The following is a 21460-nucleotide window of genomic DNA, read 5'->3' as shown; positions in this document are numbered from 1 at the left end:
TTTATGTATGTCTCTTTCTCCCACCTGAACTCTTTGAATACAAGAATTATATCCCTAGAGCCTGCTACTGCATCTAAAGCATCAATAGTAGTCATTCAATAAACGTTTGTTGGAAACAATGAATTAATGAATGAGCGGATGAACGAACAGAATGAATAAGATGTAAAAGAGGCCATTGTGACTTTTAAAAAATACCTTTTATGCTCATTCTTCAATCAAGCAGAGAGAAGTTAAAAATCCACACTTGAAGGGGAAAAGGGCCATTTTACCATCTTGCTCATCACCACTCTCCTCACCAAACTTTGGATGTCCTCCAGGTTGCCAGTGTTCCTTGTAAAACCTACTGCCCAGAACTAAGCCTAGGCTCCAGACAGAGCCTGATCAGGACTCTGTCTAGAGGGAGCATCTCCTCCAGAGATCTGAACACTTTATCCCTTTTTAACAGAGCCCAGAATTGTTGGTATAATTTTAATGGCCACATCACACTTTTCCGTGATATGAAGCTTATGCTTACGATTATTTTCACATTGATTGCTGTAAACACAACTATACATCAGCTTGGTTTATACAGTTTTTATATCCTAAAGTCTAAGTTCATCCCTGTAAATTTTCATGGTGTTGTGATGAGACCAGCATTCAATCTTTTTAAAATTTTACTTGAAATAATTTTGAATCCCTAACTCTGTCACAGTCCTAAGTGCTATGACACCCCTCTCCCAATTGTGCAGCACTTATTCAGCAGGCAATTATGAGTACCTACTGCATACTGAGCACAGATGGTAGACCTAGGCCTTCCTAAACCGTGAATCTTTCTGAAAGCATACTAGCAAGGAGGTGCTCATTGTACTCAGCTTTGCATTCTTATACTCACACATGAAAGATGCTTAGGAGGGGAGATAGAGCACAGAATCCCTGTGGGTCAGGGTGAATAACGTCTCCTGCTTTCCATTTCACAATGACTCCTTATTACTATATAAGGCACGATCTTGCCCCTGTAAATTCCACACTGAGATGAATACCTCCTTCACATCTCTTTTTCAATCATATGCTCAACATCTCCTTCAGGATGTCCACCGTCTCTTCAAATTCACTGCTGAACGCAATGCCATGTCTCACCAAACACTTTTAGCTATGATGTATTTTCAGCTTACAAAGCATTTTCAACAAGTATTATCTCATTTGAACATCATCATATTCCTCTGAGGTAGTCAGAGCAGTTAGGCACTTCTCTGCATGTTCTTCACTAATATCATTCCACTGCTTAAGTCACTCTACTACTCAAGCTCTACTGTAGCTTCCCACCTCATTGAAACTAAAAGCCAAAATCCACACAATGGCCTGATAGGCCATGTGACCTGTACTCGCCAACTAATCTCTGTTTAGCTCATTCTGCTCCAACTCCTTGCTCTTCCTCTGCTGTGGATTCCACGTGGCTCACTCTCATACTTCCTTCCTATATCTGCTCAAATGCCATCTTTTCAGGAAGACCTTCCATGGATACCCTTTATCTTGCTTCCACAGCCAGCACTACTCCCTGTCTCCCTCATTTTTCTGAATTTCTTTCCACAGCACTTATCACCATCTGGCATATCATGTATTCACTTGTTATTTGTTGATTGCCTGTCTCCTCACACTAGACTATAAGCTCCATGAGGGAAGGAAGTTTTTTCTTTACCACCTGCAGTGTCTAAAAGAGTGCCTGGCCTAGAATAGGTGCTCAAATAATATTTGTTGAATATCTATGAATATGAACAAATGTATGATTAAATTATGTGACTAGGCTGGAGCTAGGACTAGAGTCCAGTTTTTCTCATTTTTAGTTTCCTAGTTCTTTTCACCATGCCACAATAATTTCCCTAATCATTTTCAACCTGTTGCCTTTTCCTGCCTAGACTACTATAAGAGCTTACAAAGTCGTCTTCTTGCCTCCAAGCTCCCTGGTTCCTAACACTGATTCTGCATGCTGCCTCCAGATTAGTTTTCTGGAGAGTTATTTCCATTTCTGGTATAAGGAGTTTAGAAGCCCTGATCATCCCTCTACTGGAAACTACTATAACTTCTTGATACAATACAAAAATAAATTTTAAATAGTTATGAAGCTGAAAGGAAATTAAAGGTTACCTCCAGAGCCCACATACAAAGTAAAAATAGGAATCCAGAAAAGTAAACATTCTCTGAAGCAGCTGGCTTCCCTGAAGGCTCTGCTTATTCCTGGTGCCCTTGACCTTCAGTTGGATGGCCTTGTGAGAATCTCAGCTAGGAAACAAAATATCTTAGCCAAGATAGGGAGTTTTATGGAAGAGCTCCACATAAAGCCAGGACTCTGAAGATCTATTCCATAAATAAAACAGAACACCAAAAAAAAAAAAATTTAAAGCTCTTCATCAAGGGGAACAGCAAGGAAACACATTCTGCAATCTTGGCCCAATAAATAAGGTAAATATCTCCCTTGGGAAATAACCATAAGTCATCACTCACAAGTTTTCACTCCAAATTCATAATACCCTATGGTTTAAAAAACCTTATGCCAATTATATATATTTAAAGTGGTTTCATGTTCCTAGTGCCCCAGGAAATTGGCATAAGTAAAAGAGTATATCTTCAATCCAGGCCTGAAAGATACTGGAGAGGTAAAATTTCAAGGATCATGGGCTCCCAATCAAACATCACAAAGCACACATGAGGAAACAAGGCACCATGAGCAAGAACCAGAAAAATTATTCTGTTAACAAATAACAGAATCAGACTAGCTGATATAAAATATAAAAGAGGTATGCTTAATATGCTTTTTTAATTAATTTTTATTGGAGTATAGTTGATTACAATGTTGTGTTAGTTTATGCTGTACAGCAAAGTGAATCAGTTATACATGTACATATATCCACTCTTTTTTAGATTCTTTTCCCATATAGGTCATTACAGTAGAGTTCCCTATGCTATATAGTAGGTTCTTATTAGTTATCTGGCCTAATATGTTTTTAACTAAACTTTTTATTTTGAGATAATTGCTGATTCACATATAAGAACTATTACAGAGTAATAATGAATATCCTTTACATGGTTTCCCTCAATGATAACTTCTTGCAAAAGTATAATACAGTATCACAACTAGGATACTGACATTGATATAATCCACCAATCTTGTTCAGATTTCCCATTTTACTCATAATAATATGTATGGTTTTAGTTCCATGCAATTTTATCACATGTGTAGATTCATGTAGCCATCACCTTAAATTGTTTTTAAAAATAAAAAAGAATATCCAAAGTATGAATAAGTAACAGAAATTGATTTTTTAAATGACTAGGCAGATACAAAAAAAGAATTAAATAGAACTTATGGAGATGAAAAGTATACTAATAAAAATTAAAAATTTATTGGTGGGTTCTAAGAGCAAATTAGCCAAACCTGAATAGAGTCAACTGGGCAATAAATCCAAAAATAGTTACTCAAAGTGCAACACAGAGAGGCAAAGATTAAAAAATTGAAGAGATATTAAGAGACATGAAGTAGAGAGTGGGAAGTGTAACATATATTTAATAGGAAATTCAGAAGGAAATAATAGAAAAATTAGAAAAAAGATATATTTGAAGAGATATGACAGAGTAAATACAAACAAGTGACAATTAGATAGCTAATTTTTCAGTAGTATTAATGGAAACCAGGAGACTGTGGTATAATATCTTGATAAGAGAAACAAACAGCCAATCTAAAATTGTCTACCTAGAAAAGTTACTTTTTAAGAAGTTTGGTTACCAGGGGGGAAAGGAGGGAGGGACAAATTGGGAGATTGGGGTTGACATACACACACTACTATATATAAAATAGATAACTAATAAGGACCTACTGTATAGCACAGGGAACTCTACTCAATACTCTGTAATGACCTATATGGGAAAAGAATCTAAAGAGTGAATATATGTATATGTATAACAGATTCACTTTTCTGTACAGCAGAAACTAATACAACATTGTAAATCAACTATACTCCAATAAAAATTTCAAAAACAAAAACAAAAAAGAAGTTTGGTAAAATATAAAGACATTTTCATAGATATTAAAATTAAGAAAGCATATGACTAGCAAACACTTAATAAAGGAAATTCTAAAAAACGTCTTTCAGGGATAAGCCAAATGATCCCATAAGGAAGATCTAAAATTCAAGAGAGATGGTAGATATTAAAACAGATATATATTTAAAAAGATGTCTATGGATCGATTGATCAATCAATCAATACATAGATATCTCTATACACAGCCCACGGCTCCCAACTGTTTACTGTTCAAATCCCTTAGCCCAACAGCTAAGGCCTTTTCAATATAACTTTTCCAATTTTCTCTTTCTTACTTTTCTCTAGGAAATTTCCCTTCCTTTCATATTGTTGTTCTTATGGAGGCCTGAATATGTTTGCACATGACATTTGTATTTGGGTCATATCTTTGTCCTTGCCTAATAAACTCTTTCCTGCTTTTTCCTATTCATATTTTAAGGAATCCACATTTTATATAACGTCTTTCCTAAGTACTAAGCTCATAGTGATTTCAATTGCCTTTCCCTCATCCCTTGAGATATATATCCTCTGAAACAATCATTATATAATTAAAATAAACAAATATTTATCATGCACCCACTATGAGCTAAGTACTTTGCTAGGCATGTAAGACTTATTATACCTGACACACAATATAGAATGGTAGTTGGCAACACAGGATCTGTAGTCAGAGTTTCATCACTGTCCTGACACTGCATGATGCTAATTAACTATCTCAGTCTCAGTTTTCTCGTACATAAAATGGAGATAAGCAAACTATCTGCTTCTTAGAACGATAGTGAGCATTAAATAAACTATTTTATTGTGTTTTATTGGTAAAAATAGATAGGTACATGGTAGACAGACACATACAGAGACATCACAGTACCATGTATATATATATGTTATATGGTATATATATATATATAAAATCTTGCTATGAACTATGTAATTTACCTGGATTATCATGACATATTTGATTGAGATTTGAATTCTAAATCATAAAATCCTAGGAATAAAATTGGCACTAAAATTCTGTGAGAATTACATTACTAGGAGTACCAAGGTCTAAGGTCTAAGAAATTATGTATGTCAGGAGTCTCCAAGAAGTAAAGATGAAAAGCCAGTTTGCTCTACGCAGAGTGTTGGCACCAGCCGAGAGATGTTGCCTTGGAACCCTGAGGAGCCCTCCCTGCCATCCTGTTCTTTTGGCCACAGTTGATTAAATTCAAGGCTGGCCAGAAACCTATGATTTCTAGCCTGACGTGTGAAGATGAATTGGGCCAATACACATTAATTGTCTCCAGAATATGAACCAAGATTCTGCAAGACTGAGGCAATTAGCAATTGGATGTGAATCTTAAGAGAAGATTCAGTGAGATAAAGCAGGAGCCACAGAAAGCTGAGTCTAGTTTTAAACTAAGGCTATTAGAGAATGGGAACTATGAGCAATACAAATTGGGAACAAGATATGAACGGTGCAGGTGCACTAAGATGCAGAGAACCCTGCAGCCTTTGAGAGAAATGAAGTGTGAAACCTGCCTTAGTCCCTAGCAGCCTTCTAGCTCCACTTCCAGCCCATATGTAATTGTACAATAATTTTTTTTTTTTTTTTTTAGTTAACTTGAGTGAGTTTCTGTTCTCTACAACCACAAAAGCCTAACTAAAATGTTTGGTAAGAATACTGGCTAACCTGTGACATCACCTCAAAGAGGCCCTTCTCATTGAAGGGCCCTGTACCCACTTTGCGGGGTCTGCTCTTTCTCTCAATCACTGTCTCCCCAGCTAATGAGGATTCATCTTACTTCCCGGCTACTATAGTTGACTATTTCTCTGATTATCAAAATTTGCTCTGTGTTTCATAGTTTCAGAGCCATCTGGGAGCTCAGCCACTCAAATAATGAGATAATGGGTAAAACGGTTTACAGCCTTTCCCTCCTCAGCTAACATATTCACACTTTCATGGGTATCTTTAGTTACTTTACTTAGTTCTGAATATGGCAATCCTACAACAGTAAGGGGGCCAGTAGGAAGGATTACTAGAGTGTAGATTCTGAATATCCTTCTTTCTTCAATACAGAGTAGCACATTCTACCCTTCCCAAACCCTTGCCCAACACTGTCATTTCCCCCATGTCATTTATTTTCCATTCATTTTTTAAATATCAATTGAGCACTTCCTATGTTACAAGAACTATGAACGAAGAGCCTAAAGTCTTGTACAAGAGACAGATAACAACGGGTAATTACAATACTATATGGTAAATCTGTACTCAAGAAGGAGTGGGCAAACTTTTTCTGTAAAGGGTCAAATAGCAAATATTTTAGGTTTTGTGGGCCACACAGTTTCAATTATAACTATACAACTCTACCACATGAAAGCAGCCATAGACAATATGTAAGTAAATGCATGTCACTGCATTCTAATAAAATTTAATTTACAAAAACAAGTGGTGAGGCAAATTTGGTCCACAGGCCATAGTCTGCCAATCACTATACTAGGGTAAGAACATTCCTTTATTCAACAATTATTTATTGAACACTCTTAGTATTTGTTGTTCTAAGTGCTAGGGTAAAATAGTAACTCAAACATACAAAAACCCCCTCTCTAATGGAACTTACATCCTAGTGGAGAATATGGACGTTAAGCAAAAATTTTAAATACATAGCATGTTGGTGACAAATTCCAAAAAGAGAAGTAAAACGGAGAAGAAACCATGAAGAGTCAGAGGAGTTGGGATTTTAGGTGAGGTCACCAGAGAAGCCTTCACTAGAAGGTGACTCTGAAAAAAGACTGGAAGGAAGAGGGAGCACTAGCCATGTAGGAATCTGGAGGATGCACATTCCAGCAGGATGAAAAGCCACTGAAACATTTATGCAGCAGGAATATGTCTGCCAAGCTAAGGGACAATGAGAAGGCCAGTGTGGCTGGAATGGAGTAAACAAGGGAGAGCATGGTGGGAGACGAGGCCACAGAAATAACCGATGCCAGATTAGGTAGGGCCCTGTTGGTTATAGCAATACTATTGGCTTTGACTCTGAATGAGCGGGGAAGCTGCTGGAGAATTCCAGGCAGAGGAATCACTTGGTCTGAAGTATACTCTAATAGGGTTACTCTGGCTGCTCTGTTAAAAACAGACTGCAGGGTGGTGCAAGAGCAAAAGTGGGGAGACCGTTAGGAGGCTATTGTAATAACACAGGTGAGAGACAATGGGATCAGAGCAGAGTGATGGCAGTAGGGAGATAAGAAGTGATACAAATGAGACAGATAATCCCTACTTGAGGACCAAGGAATGTTACCAGGAAAGAGGAAGTGACATTCTAACTGAACTTGAAGGATAAGTAGGAGTCAGCCAAGCATCAGGCTAGGAAAATCCGGTCCACAGCCACAGATAGAGCTCCTGGTGAGAAGTGAGAGATGCACTGGGGTTCAGAAAATTAATGGGTCAACATCTTCCTCCAGGGGATGACGCTCTGATGAAACAAATCTTCAGAATAACCCGTGATGCCCAGACTAACTACATGTTCCATACACTCCCCAACCTACTTCTCTGTGACTTTCATTCAGTCACTAAAGTAATATGCAAGCAGTGTTCCTAGAGAAAAAAAAAGGAAAACATGTGTAAGTGTGCAGCTGTCTTTCAGATTCCTAGGCTTAAATTCTAGGAAAAGATCCCTAAGTGAGATCCTCCGAGACAGACTGGCATCTGGCCAGGGTACCAAAGCCAGAACCCCAGCTCCTAGGAAAATACCCAAGTATCTTGAACAACTGAATGTGTTTGGAGACCAGGGTCTCTCCTAAAAATTTTCTAAGACGAAATATTTTTAACCCAGACATACTACAGGGCTCTCTCACAAGTGTGCCTATTTGCCTAGAAAATAGCCATGAAAAGGAGAAAAACAACCTCTCCCCACTTACCTGGGGAGAAAAGTTCACTGAGTCAGCCAGGTGAACAGAAAAATTGTGGATTTCACTTACTCTATAGAACTGTATCTACTGAAACTATGGAGAAATTGGCCTGTAGAAAAACAACCAAGAGACATTTCTATTTGTTAGTAAACTTTCTGAGCTTACCAGAAGGTATTCTTATGTCTTCTCTCCTATTCCCTTTGCCAGATAAAATGAGAATGAGGTGAGACTTGTCTCTTTAGAGTTTGCACAGCCTGTGCATTTTAGTGGAGGGATTTAGATGTTTTCTTGCTGTTCAGTTTTAAAGTTTCTTCTCCATTTCTTTTTTCTCTGCCTTCTTCTACCCCTTACACTTATTTTCCCCATGCATGTTTTTTTTGGCTGCAGGGAACTTTGAATCCCAACTTCAAAAGAAACCTATAATGAAGCTGGGCTGATGTTTAACAGATCTGCCACTGCAGGGGCCCAGCCCAACCATTCCTTTGGCTCAAACAGCCACAGAGGGTGGGTGAGCAAAGCAGAGCTAATCCAGAGCATCCAGGTCCGTGCAGCAGCAATTTCTCCACCTGTTCCCTTGAATGTCACATGCAACTGTCCTCCTGTCCCATAGATACATATCCTATAGTGTACAACTGCAGACACCACTCTGTGCCATGTTTCTGCAGGGCACCTCCCAGCCCACCCTCTTGAGGTCCCTTTTAGAGGGAAGTAGACCATGCTCTAGCATTGCTATATACAGCAGTTCTTCTGCTCTCAAACTCCCCACCATCAAAACTCAGGAAAGGAGGCAGAGAAGAGACAGTGAGGCACTAAGACACAGAGACTTCAGCCCACCACAGGCATCAGAAAACAAATGCATGTCATTGCCTTGATCCCACTGTCTGCTTCACAGCATGGCGACGCTAGGTGGTTAATGACTCTCACTTAAACTGTTCTCAGCCATTTGTTTGTTGTTGTTTGGGGGGGCAGGGGGGAGGGGGCTCACCGAGCAGCGTGTGGGATTGAACCCGGGCCTTTGGCAGTGAGAGCTCAGAGTCCTAACCACTGGACCACCAGGGAACTCCCCTCAGCCATTTGTTTTTATTTGGTGATTTTTCTCCACGTGATAACAGAGTGATGAAATCTGACACACAGAAACCAAAGCAAAGAGGTAAACACAGTGCTCTAGGTTTGGTTGGCTACCAAGCTCAACTCTGATGTGAAAAGGAGAGAAAGAGTAAGGGATGGAAAGTAGATTCAGCAGCAAAGAGCCCTTCATCTCTGAGACATAATTTTAGAGAGAAAAACAACAGAAACAAGTCATGACCAAAAAGAGGCTGAAGCCTGCAAAGATTAGGGAAGCTGCGTTTCCCTTGGGGCATAGAGATTCCCTTGGCTTGGCTTCCTGGGACGCATCATAGGGAGTAGCCAATGACATTTGTGATTTTACAAAAGCGGACTTTCAAGCCCTTCTTTCCCCCAGCAATTGTAGACCCTCTCTTAGGGCAGCTACTATGTAGAAACATACCTCTGGCGTATGTAGCCTTCCCTTTCCACAAGCCAAGTTTCTCTATCTTGGTAATTCTGTTCAACTGGCTGGGTAATGTATCTATAATTCATATCTCCTTCTGACCAGCCCCAAGTCTGATAAATACTCTCCCTTTGATAGGCCCATCTGGGTTACAGATGTTTGGTGCTGTATTCCTCAGGCTCTCTCCTCCTGTCAGAGCTTTTGGGAGAGGAACTCCTTTGGGCTACATTTCTGGTTTCTTGCTGGGGGAAGAGGGAACATTGAGCAGGATTTGAGAAACAGGAAGGATTGTTCATAAAGCAATCACTGTACTTGCACGTTAGTAATCTATCTGTAGGTGTGTCCCCCACTTCCCAACCACCCCCTACTAAAGAGTGAGCTCCTGAGTAGAGGGACTCTCTGCCTGGCACGCTCTGCTCCTCAAAAAATGTCTGGAAAAATTTGTTGGAGTTGGGTCTCTTTAGAGTCACAAAATAAAGGAATTGTGAACTTGAGCACTGTGATTTAATTGTAATAATAGGGCTGCTAGATATGGGTAATTTAGTTCAGACACAACCACCAACTCTACCAAGTCACAGGCCCTCAGAGAAATCCAGAGATCTACACCTCTATGAATCCAAAGTCCTTTCCAACAGTCTAAGCCATGGCGCAGAAAAGCAGTCTATACTCTATGTTCTGCTTTTAGTGCCTCAGACTGGATTTCAACCCAGGTATTTAGATAAAATTACTAAATCCCTCCACTAAGGTATTCACACTTAGTCTATGTATTCTTTATATCTGTCCCTTTGTTTAGCTTACTGTGTCTGCCACATCACAGGAACTTGATAAATAATTTTTTCAAAATATGGTTCTTGCCAATAAGAGTTATGTAAAACAGTCAATGTTTTTAATAATAAAAATTCAGCACAAGAAATACAAGGCAGAGAAGATGGAGTATGAATAAAAGGTCTGTACATGAAATAAGTATAAGGGAATTGGGAAAAAGAAAACCTATCCTTTCCACTACAGTCTGCCTTCAGATTTCTCCCTCTAAAAGAGGAAATTCATAGATAAATATCCTTTTTTAAATCATAAGAGTAGAGATATGAAAGTGTGTTTCCTATTGTGAATAAGCACTAGACATCTGAGAAAATCCACCAGCATGAAAGACAGATAAGAATTAAGAGAAAAAAAAAAGGAAAAATAAAAGTTGACTATAGATGAATCAGATATAGTACACAGGGAAAAAATTCAGAATTCATCTTATTTTTAGCCTCAAAAAAGGGTGCATCCTTAAAATAAAAATAGACTAATATAGAAAATCAAAGAGTAAAGTCTTAAATATATGACTGCTAAAATTTAAAAAAATTCAATAGAAGAGTTGGAAGATAAACTCAAGGAAATCTCCAAAATATAGAACAAAATAACAAAGAGATAGAATGTAAGTGAGAAAAAAGACAGAGAATAAGTTCAGGAAATAAATCCTCAGGCATTTCAGAGAGGAAAAAGAGATCAGAGAATTAAGAAATATCAAAGTAATAACTTCAGAAAATTTGCCAGAGGTAAGGGGCATGTGTCCAAATTGAAAGGACCACTGAATATCAACAAAAGAAGAATAAAAGGCCAACACTTAAAAAGAAATTATCATAAAATCCCTAAAGTAACAAGGCTAAAATTCAAAAACGATTTTTAATAGGAAAAAAATTCACCTCTAAAACACAGAGGCAACTAACGAATCTCTTCAAAAATTTAAGAGAAAATGTTTTCCAACCCAAAATTTTACACCAGGACAAACTATCAGTTTGGGGTAAAGGCAAAATAAAAACATTTTGAGAAATGCTTTTCTGAAAAAGTTACCTAAAACATCCTTTCTTAGAAAGTTACTTAAGGATGTTTTCCAGTAAAATGAGGTTGTAAATTAAGAGAGGTTCATAAAATTCAAGACATAGTGACTCCAATTCCCCCTCACAAAAGCAGTGAAGAGAAATTCCAGGATGACAACTGTGAAGCAGAACTAAAGATAACTGGTCAAGTCAGAAGAGGAGAGAAAAAAATGGAATAAACTTGAAGGGAGAGCTCCAGAGGAGTGTTTAAAAAAAAAAAAAAAAAGACACATTCTATAGATTAGCTAATATGATAAAGCATTTGAAAATGATTGAAGATATCAAAAAAGAAGGAAGGAAGGAAGATAAAAGAAGGGAGGGAGGGAGGGAGGAAATAGAGACTCAAGGGGGAGGGTGTATGTGTATGGGAGAGTGGGGGAGCTATGCCAGAAAGGAAATACAGTAAAAGAATAAAACTCTGTTCTGCAACCAAAAGAAAAAGATTCTACAGTCATAATGTTGTAAATATATATATCTGACTCAACCAAAAATAGTAAAATTACTATATTAGAAAAATGCAGAGGAGAGGGAGGAGACAAAGTAAAAGTCTCATCTTTGTAATAAGAGCAAGTTATGCATAATGTTTAAAATTGATGAATCAGTCCTAACCACTGGTGGTTCAGTGGTTAGGACTCCACACTTTCACTGCTGAGGATGCAGGTTTGATCCCTGGTCAGGGAATTAAGATCCTGCAAGCCAAACGGCACAGCCCCCTCCAAATAATAATAATTAAAAAAAAATAAAATAAAATTGATGAATCAAGTGATATAAATATAATATGTGGATATATGTACATGGAGGTTATTACCAAAAGAGGCAAGTAAAATAATTAAATATGGGAGAGAGGCTAGAGAGCGGAGAAGGATGAGGAAGAGTTAGGCAGGGGATTGTCATTCTTCCTTTTGGTACAATTTGGTAAAATTGCCTTTTGGTACAATTTGGTATTTTAACCAGGAGCGTTTATTTTTTATTTAAATGTTTTCAACTGTCAAAAAAGTATGACTAGTTCCTTTTATTCCACAAAGTGAGTTTTGCATGTAGGGGTAAGAAAGTTTGAAACGTGTCTGGGTCTACAGATAGAAAAGGATAAGTTACCATGGCAACTCTGAAGTGGTAAGGGGAATAAGTTATAAACACCCGGATGAGGGCAGTGGCAGTAAGTATTTAGAGACACAAGGGGCCACTCTAAGGAGAGTGATGCCTGGGTACCTTGAAAGACAGCTCACTCAGTCAAGGCAGTGGGTTGTTGTAATGAGCTAGTAGACAAATGAGAACAAGCCAGATTTCCCTGGAGAGTTCTCTGGAGCTCCTAAGAGTTGGCAAACGTTGTTAGTGAGGTTTAGCTTCTGCTTAAGGTTATCAAAATCTAAAAACCAAACCCAAACAGAATCTTTCTTATGCAAATATTTCTGGTAATGTGATCAGTTCCCTGGGTATTATTATGTAAACAAAGGCTTCCCATCTGTCAGTTCTAATAATGATAATAACTAACGCTAGTTTAGAACTGTTTCTGTACTTTGAAAACTTTAGAGTTACCAAGCACTTTCCTGTACCTTATTTCATTTGTTTCCCAAAAATAACCCAAAGATATAGGTAATGCAAAGTATTACTGCAATCACCCTCATTTTACAGACAAGACATCTGGGTTTACAAAAGTGAGTTGCGCAACTTACATAGCTGGTTAAGTAGCAAGGACTCTGGAACTCAACTTTGTTCCCTGACTGCAAATCTTACACTCGATCCTTGATGTCAGACATCTGAGCTACAGGTGAACCTATTCATTGGTGCTAACCGCCCATGCACAGGGGCACCAAGAGGACTGACCACACACAAGACCATGAATTACCACACAAATCATGGCCAAAACCCACAAAGGCAGCCATTCAGGTATTGGGTGGAAGCTGAGATCTAGTCCTCCCACCTCCCACCAACACTACACCCTACCTCAGGTGTGGGCCTTTTTATAATTCGTACAAAGGTACCAGTTATAAATGGGGAACCCTTTCCCACATACACAAATTACTAAGTTTACCACCCACCTCTCTCCTTTCTTACCTCCCTCTAACATTCCCCAACTCATGCATCAACCATCAAATGGAAATCCTCCTATTGGCTTCTGTCTCACAACAGATGACACATCAGATCCATTTATTCATTAAAATAAACATGAAATAAGCAACTGTTGTCTCAGCCGCTGTTCTAGGCACTGGGAATGTAACAAGTGTTCTGGTCACATAGAGCTGATATTCCAAGGCAGGGAAAGACAAATAAACAAATACACAGAAAAACATCAGAAGTGATGTGTTATAGAGAGAATTTAAATTAGTTGACAGAATAGCGATTGACTAGTCAACTTGGGAGATCAGGAAAGGCCTCTCCAGAAGGTGACATTTAAGTAGATTTTGGAATGACGACAGAAAACTCACCAAGGGAAGACCAAGGAAAAGAGGATTCCAAGAAGATGAAACAGATAGTGCAAAGCCCTGGGGCAGGAACAAGTTTGATCTGTTCAGTGGAACAGAACAGTCACAGTGAGGCTGTACAGTGTGGGTGGGGAGAGCAGGGGAGGAAGCTAGAGAGGAAGGCAGGGGTCAGGTTGTGATGCAGGAGACAGGAGGGGAGTTTGGATTTTATTCTAAGAACAGTGGGAAAAAAACTAAGAAGGGGAGTGACAGGATCCAATTTACCTTTTACATAGGATCTTTCCAGATGCTGTGTGGAGAATGGAATTTAATGGGGCAAAAGAGGAAGCCTCCAGTCATCTAAAGGAGACTTGTGGTTAGATGTAGAATGTCTTATGTTCATAAAGCTGCTGAACTGCTCGAACTGCTTCGCACATGGGCCTCTTCATGAATTCCTGTTACTTTGCTGGAAACCTAAGACTATAAAAGGAATGCTCGTGTATAACTGGTGCTGATTGGTTTCTATCGACATATACCTTGTTTGCTGTCTGTGAAGTTGCCCTGGCTTCCTCTGATAGACGAAGTTGTTCAGCTTTCCTGTGTCTTAAGCACCTGGTGCGTGTGCATTTCACACCACGTACACAGCTGTCTGCTCCACAGAAAGTGAGTTGTGAGGGCTGTGTCTCGTCTTAATCATCTCTGTGTTCCTAATCACCCAACACAACACCTGGTACTTCATGAAAGTTCAATAATATCTGGTGGAGTAGATGAATGTTTTATTTGGGGGCTGTGTGAACACTCTTTTGTCTCCAGAAGCCAAAAGGATAAAACGATGTTAGGAATGTACCCTACAAGCCAGATACCCCAAGCCCCAGTCCCTTACCTCCTAGGTGAGTCAGGGTCGAAGCAGGTCTTGTGCACGTCAGCCCCCTCCGGGTCACAGCAGTCACCATCATCAAAGTCGTTCAGCATATTGTTGCACTCCACGTGGCAGATCCCATCCCTGCGATTCCAGGAGTAGCACCGGCCCTGCAGGCGGCAGTCGCCCCCGTCGTAGCCTGTGAGTGGGTGCTCACACTCAGGGTCACAGTGGTCATTGCCAATCTTGCTGGGCTCACAGTTCACGAGCACAACACGGTGGCGCAGGGTGGAGTTGTGGACCTGGTGGATGTGCAGCTGCCAGCTGATGTTGTAGCGGCTAAAGGCTTCATTGAGCACTTCATGCTGCCGACTGATCTGCTCCTCACTTACGGTGGGGTTCAGGCCCTCGTCGTTGCAGATGTTTACTACCTGGTAGCGGATCACCTTCTCTCCCCGAAGGGGCCAGTGCCAGCTGTACTGGGAAATCAGTTCCACGTTGTCACAAGCTGTTTGCCCACAGAGCGGGGGCTGCAAAGGTGACAGAATCTCAGGCTCCGGCTCAAAGCCCTGGAGAACCTCAAGCCGTGGGTACTTCCCATCTCTAAAGGGGGCCCACTGTTCTTCCAGGGGCTCAAAACTGGCTGTCAGTAGCAGGGTGGTCAAATCCTCCACCTCGCTTGGCTGCTGAGGACTGTGCTGGAGGTGGCTTTGTGGCAGGGCCGTCGACCAGAAGACCAGTGTGCCCAGGTGTCCACGGAAATGGTGCCCGTCCTCGGAGCTATCCCCACCCAGGAACAAAGAGCGACAAGATGCCATGAAGGGACTGTTCAGGGGACCGGACTGATCTGGACTACTAGCCACCTGAGTGCCATCGACATACAGGGCCATGCGCCGTCCATCGTAAGTGGCTGCCACGTGCGTCCACTTGCCTGGTTGATAGCGACCGTGACCCATCATAATGGTGGCTTTCTTCACGCGGTCAGTGCGAAGAGAGAAGAAGAAGCGAGCATCTCGCCTTCCCACATCCTTCCCTGAGCGGATCCCCAGGGCCCAGCCCTTGTCACTGATAGTGTGGGAGCAGTTATCAAACACACCTGGGAAAGAAGGAAGAGTCGAGGGGAGAAATACCAGATACAAAGGGGATGGAGAAAGGGAGAAGAAAACCCATATAAATAGCAAGAATGTAGGTTTTTAATGGGAAAAAAAATAAGTGATACAGATTCTCCACCTAAGCTGCCTGTCCAGTACCCCATATCAGGCTGTTCTGGCAACATCTTTCCCCAAAAGGAACTTAACTTGAGATTCCATCCAATTTAAAGCATTCTGGTGTTTTTAAATAACTAAAATGGAAGTTGTAAGGGGATGTCTAATGCAAGTGAAAACCATCCTCACCACTCTGTCACAAACGTTCCTCAGGGTGACTCTGTGTCCATGACTTCCCACTCTTTCCACTTCCTCAGAAGTCATGAGGGCCTTCATGGTTTTTACAAAAGTAAGTAATCTCCTACCCCTTCAAAAGGTCATTTTTCTCTATTGAATATTGAAATGATGATTCTTGTGGGGAAAATAAGGAGAAGACTGTAACATCCCAGACATGTTATTCCCTCTAGTGCCCAAGGGCAAGGATACCCATCCATAGTGAACAGCTGTTCCCCAGAGTAAGCAAAATGACATTGCCCCATGGTCCTAGACTGAAAAAACCTAGTCAAATTATAAGAATGATTGTTTTATAACCAGTAACGCCCACCAGAGTACAGAAGTGGAACTTTCCCAGGTAAACGAAGCTCCTCACCACGTGCTACCTTACTTACCACCTTGCTCATAGGAGGCCCAGCACTATTAAGTCCCATAAACAAAGGAAGGAATTCCTGTAGATAAGTATGTCACTAACAAGTTGGCAGCAGGAAGAAGTAATCAGATGTAACAGGACCACAGATGAAATAGGAAGACTGAAGGCCATTTGGAGGCCTTGAATGTTCCCAGCAATCCATCTGCAGTTATGAACCCACCATCCTCCCGGTCCCTCTTATACTATATAGGCAGGGTCTCAACAGCAGCTTTCAATTGTAATTTACATAGAGGCAGTACATTCACACAGGAAATGCTTAGTAAATACTGCTTTAACTAATGAATGAATGTTAGAAAAGTCGGCTGGCCTTTAGATAGATACCTGAGGCTAAAACCAAGAGTTATTCTTCCCCAGCCTCCCTCAGCCAACAGTTTTACTTATTTACCTGAGCTCCTATATAATCCACTCAAAGAGTACCACTCTATGGACAGTTTGGATTTTAAAGCCATGAGTCCTCCCATTCTAATTGCAGGCAAGTGTCTTAAAAGTAGCTATGTTCTTCATAAATGATAGATTATCTTCTCTTCTGTTTCTAACATAAATCAATAACTTGTGATTTAAAAAATAAAATGTTCTTTTTAACAAAAGCAACTCATCCCCAATCTAGCAATTCTAACAATTAGACTTCCAAGTACTGGTGATGACTAGGTATAATACAATGGTGATGTTCTAGTATTGTTTGGGGTTTTTTGTTTATTCTTACATTGAGGTCTGTATGGTAAAGGAATGTAACAATTACTGCTTTACAAATTCTTGTACTGGGTAGATTTTCAAAAAAGCAGACAAACCTAGTGAGATCAGTAATAAGTTTCCTGCTTCATAGTTTCTCCGTGGTTCACTTATTTTCATAAGTACATTTAGCCTTAATTATGTCCATCCACTAAACTATGAAGAAATGTGCTGCAATATTTAATATCAGAACCATGGAGTTACTAACTTCTCAACTAGTAAATATCAGCTGTTTTTTTAAATTAATTAATTAACTAATTAATTTTTGGCTGTGTTGGGTCTTCATTTTTGTGCGAGGTCTTTCTCTAGTTGTGGTAAGCGGGGGCCACTCTACATCGCGGTGCGCGGGGCTCTCACTATCGTGGCCTCTCTTGTTGCGGAGCACAGGCTCCAGACGCACAGGCTCAGTAGTTGTGGCTCACGGGCCTAGTTGCTCCGCGGCATGTGGGATCTTCCCAGACCAGTGCTCAAACCCGTGCCCCCTGCATTAGCAGGCAGATTCTCAACAACTGCGCCACCAGGGAAGCCAAATCAGCTGGTTTTTAAGAGGAAGAATTGAGGAGGAGGCTATTTCATATTTGTTGCATATACAGGTGTATATGAGTTGTGGTATAAATTATTAGGCTTGACTTATAAATTACTAGATAATTAGCTTGTTACCTGCCAGCATCTAACTGCAATTTTGAACACATTAACTCATTGTCCTTAGAACTTCTAGTAGCAACAAAATAATTGTTCCTACTTATTTAGCTCATAGGAAGCTATTAAAATTATAGTGTGTCTAAAATGTTATTTCTAACTTCTTGAGACACTACACAGAAGATGGAATTTTCTTTTCATACTAGTCTAGTTCTGATTAATCTAAATTTTAGTAATTATATTAAAGAGGATTTATTGGCCAAGAGCATTAAAATAGCCAATTTTAGTTGGGAGTTGTAGAAAGTATATAGAAGTATTACTTTTTGAATGATTATGAAAGTAATGATTCTTTACTCTCTAATTTAATAAGATGTCACAGCAGCATATGTGAAACCTCACTAGGTACCTAGATAACTGCATTCTATTTGCTGTATTACCACTGCTCATACTTCATCTATAGAAGAGAGTAAATAATTGTTGAAGCACTGCCTTGCACTCATTCCAGAGAAGGAAAGAAAAAAAAACATATTTAACAAATACAATTTTCCAACCCGATTACTGTGGACTGAACATTTATGTCTTCCCAAAGTTCATTTGCAGGAACCCTGCTCTCTAATGTGAAGATATTTGGAGATAGGGCCTTCAGGAGGTGATTAGGTTATGCAGGTGGTGCCCTCATGATGGGATTAGTGTCCTTTTAAGAAGAAAGCTAGCTTCTCTCTCTGCTCCCCACCATGTGAGGATACAAGAAGACAGACAGCCATCTGCCAACCAAGAAAAAGGTTCTCTCCAGACACCGGATCTGCTGGTGCCTTTATCTTTCCTAGCCTCCAGAACAGTGAAAAATAAATTTCTTCTATTTAAGACAACCAGTCTGTTGTATATTTGTTATAGCAAACCAAACGAACTAAGAAACCAATGTCATCAACACCAGCCGTGGATCAGAATCACAAGTGGAACTTACACAAATACAGATTCTTGTGAAAACATGTTGAGAGCTGCTGTTATTCTATATTTTAAAAACAAATCAAGGGCTTTCCTGATGGCACAGTGGTTAAGAATCCGCCTGCCAATGCAGGGGACCCAGGTTCGAGCCCTGGTCTGGGAAGATCCCACATGCCGCGGAGCAACTAAGCCCATGCGCCACAACTACTGAGCCTGCGCTCTAGAGCCCACGAGCCACAACTATGGAGCCCGCACGTCACATCTACTGAAGCCCACGTGCCTAGAGCCCATGCTCCACAATATGAGAAACCACCGCAATGAGAAGCCCGCGCACGGCAACGAAGAGTAGCCCCTGCTCTCCAAAACTAGAGAAAGCCTGCGTGCAGCAATGAAGACCCAACGCAGCCAAAAATAAAATAAATAAATTTTAAAAAACAAACAAAACAATTCAAGCTTCTGACTGCTGTTCAGTGGATGGAAATGCAGAAGACAGAAGTTGGGAATCTTAATTTTTCCAACCAGTGGAAAGGAATTAGAAAAATTGTTATCAATAAGTTGTCAGACATGAAAGTGGAAATCGCATCTGAAATTCTTTTAAACCATTTGTTTTAAACTATTTGTTTAAAGATCATATCAGATAGAGCATTTTAGGTCTGTCTGAGGTCTCTACGTAACCATACGTTCTTGCTCATTAATTCAGAAAACTAGTGGAATGAAAGGCAGTTAAAAGAAACAGGAGCCTGTTATGAATAAGTGCACAGATATGATGCTGTTAGAGAATATGGTTAATGGATTGTCTAGGATTCATAATTAATTGGGGCTTTTTATTATCTATAATACAACTCACATTTAAGACTACTGAAATGGAAATAAATGCCCCCTGCTCCCGCTAAAAGATCTATTATTCCAAGAGAGGAAATTGTGGCATTGAAGCACAGTATGCTTACATCTCCCTGAGAATCACTGCCAGCCACCTCAACCTCTTCCATGAGATCATGAGTGCGTCCCTGTGGGGATTTTCAAAATTTACAAGGACAGAGTAAATAAATGTTTCTACCCCCTGCATCTTCTATATTCTTATAGTCTGTACTGGTTAAAATCTGTTCCTCCAATCTGTAGGGTATTGAATGGAAAATTATCTGATTCTCTTCTCCCTTGAGACTGAATAAACCAGACTGCAGTTAAACTAGAATTGCAGTCTGTGCTCAGACAAACACAGACTTAGCCCCAACATTGAACTCGTAACCTGGAAGCTCTCTGCTTCACCCCTAGCTGGTGGGAAGAGGATCATGCTTGGCCACTTGAAGTGCTGTCACCCCACTAAGCCTTGAAGGGTTCACATTTCATCTCACTGTCTTGCTCTTCCTAGAAAAAGAAATTCCACTTGGAATTAGTCATTTCAGTTCCTCAAATATTTGCTGAACATCTCATTCATGCCAGATGTACAAACTCTTCTCAGCTTTGGAAGAAAAGGTAGTCTTTGCACTTGAGGAGTTATAGTCTCATGGGAGAATAGGCAACATAGGAAGTAATTTTAATATAATATCAGAACTAACATCAAGAAATACATAGGTGAGGGCTTCCCTGGTGGTGCAGTGGTTGAGAGTCCGCCTGCCGATGCAGGGGACACGGGTTCGTGCCCCGAACCGGGAGGATCCCACATGCCGCAGAGCGGCTGGGCCTGTGAGCCATGGCCGCTGAGCCTGCGCGTCCAGAGCCTGTGCTCCGCGACGGGAGAGGCCACAACGGTGAGAGGCCCGTGTACCGCAAAAAAACAAACAAAAACAAACAACAAAAAAACACAAACAAACCAAAAAAAAGAAATACATAGGTGAGTGAAAACAAAACCTAATCACAACCCATAGTTCAGAGATGATTTCCTGAGGGGATGAGACCCAAGCCTACTCTTGAAGAGTGTGTAAGAATTGGTCAGGCTAAAGAATTACAAATCATTCCACACAGTGGCAGGATGGAGAGCACCAAAGGTGAAACATGTCAAGGTAGGCCTTGTATAACACAGTAAGGGGCTTGGACTGTGTAAGTTAGGGAATACCTTGAGGCTTTCCTACTGCTGCCAAATGCCTCTGATATCCTAAGAGCACACAGATGAACTCTAGCATGAAACACCACGTGGTTGACCTTGCCTCACACACTAGCTCCAACTGCAATTAGGAAATTTTTCAAAGCTTACAGATGGACAACTGTGGCATAAGATATACATGAACACCACGAGAGTTCCATGTAGTTAGTTCACCCATGCACTTGTTGGATAGATATTTATGCAGCAATACTAGCTGCCGATCTCAGTACTTGGTGCTTGGGATTTCTGTAATAATCATACGGTTATTTGACATCATCAGGAGTTCAGTATAGTCAAGAAAATAAACCTTAAATAAACAACTACAATGAAATATGCTGACAGTTGGAAGTATAAATAGCTATGTGAACAGCAAAAAAAACCACAAAAAAACAAACCTTTATTAAAACATGGACATAATAAGGCAAAAATTCTCCCTGAAGTTACTAAATGTCAACTTTCCAGCACTAGACTACCTTCTTAATAACTTAGTTCCAATCAAATCTGCCCATGAAACTAAGGTCACCTTGATTACTAATCAGAGTGTCTGGGAAGGTTAGGGAGACCCAAAGCCAAAGAATTTCAAGAGGTAAGTTCAGGCATTCCCAGATCAAAGGTCCTGCCATTTCACCCAGAAACATTTAC

The 21460-nt window shown here is 40.2% G+C and overlaps 1 protein-coding gene across 1 annotated transcript in view; it reads right to left on the bottom strand.

Moving 5' to 3' along the window:
* The window catches only part of PAPPA2 (pappalysin 2), a 280753-nt gene that overhangs the window by 229048 nt on the left and 30245 nt on the right, over window positions 1-21460 (bottom strand). The window contains exon 2 of the mRNA XM_060009722.1: window positions 14599-15670. Within this exon, the coding sequence (XP_059865705.1) occupies window positions 14599-15670 (1072 nt within the window). The remainder of the gene's footprint in view (window positions 1-14598; window positions 15671-21460) is intronic.

This window comes from Delphinus delphis, chromosome 1, assembly GCF_949987515.2.
Source record: "Delphinus delphis chromosome 1, mDelDel1.2, whole genome shotgun sequence".
Classification (NCBI taxonomy): domain Eukaryota; kingdom Metazoa; phylum Chordata; class Mammalia; order Artiodactyla; family Delphinidae; genus Delphinus; species Delphinus delphis.
Note: the sequence above shows the minus strand (reverse complement) of the source record. Positions and strands in the feature narration are given on the sequence as shown.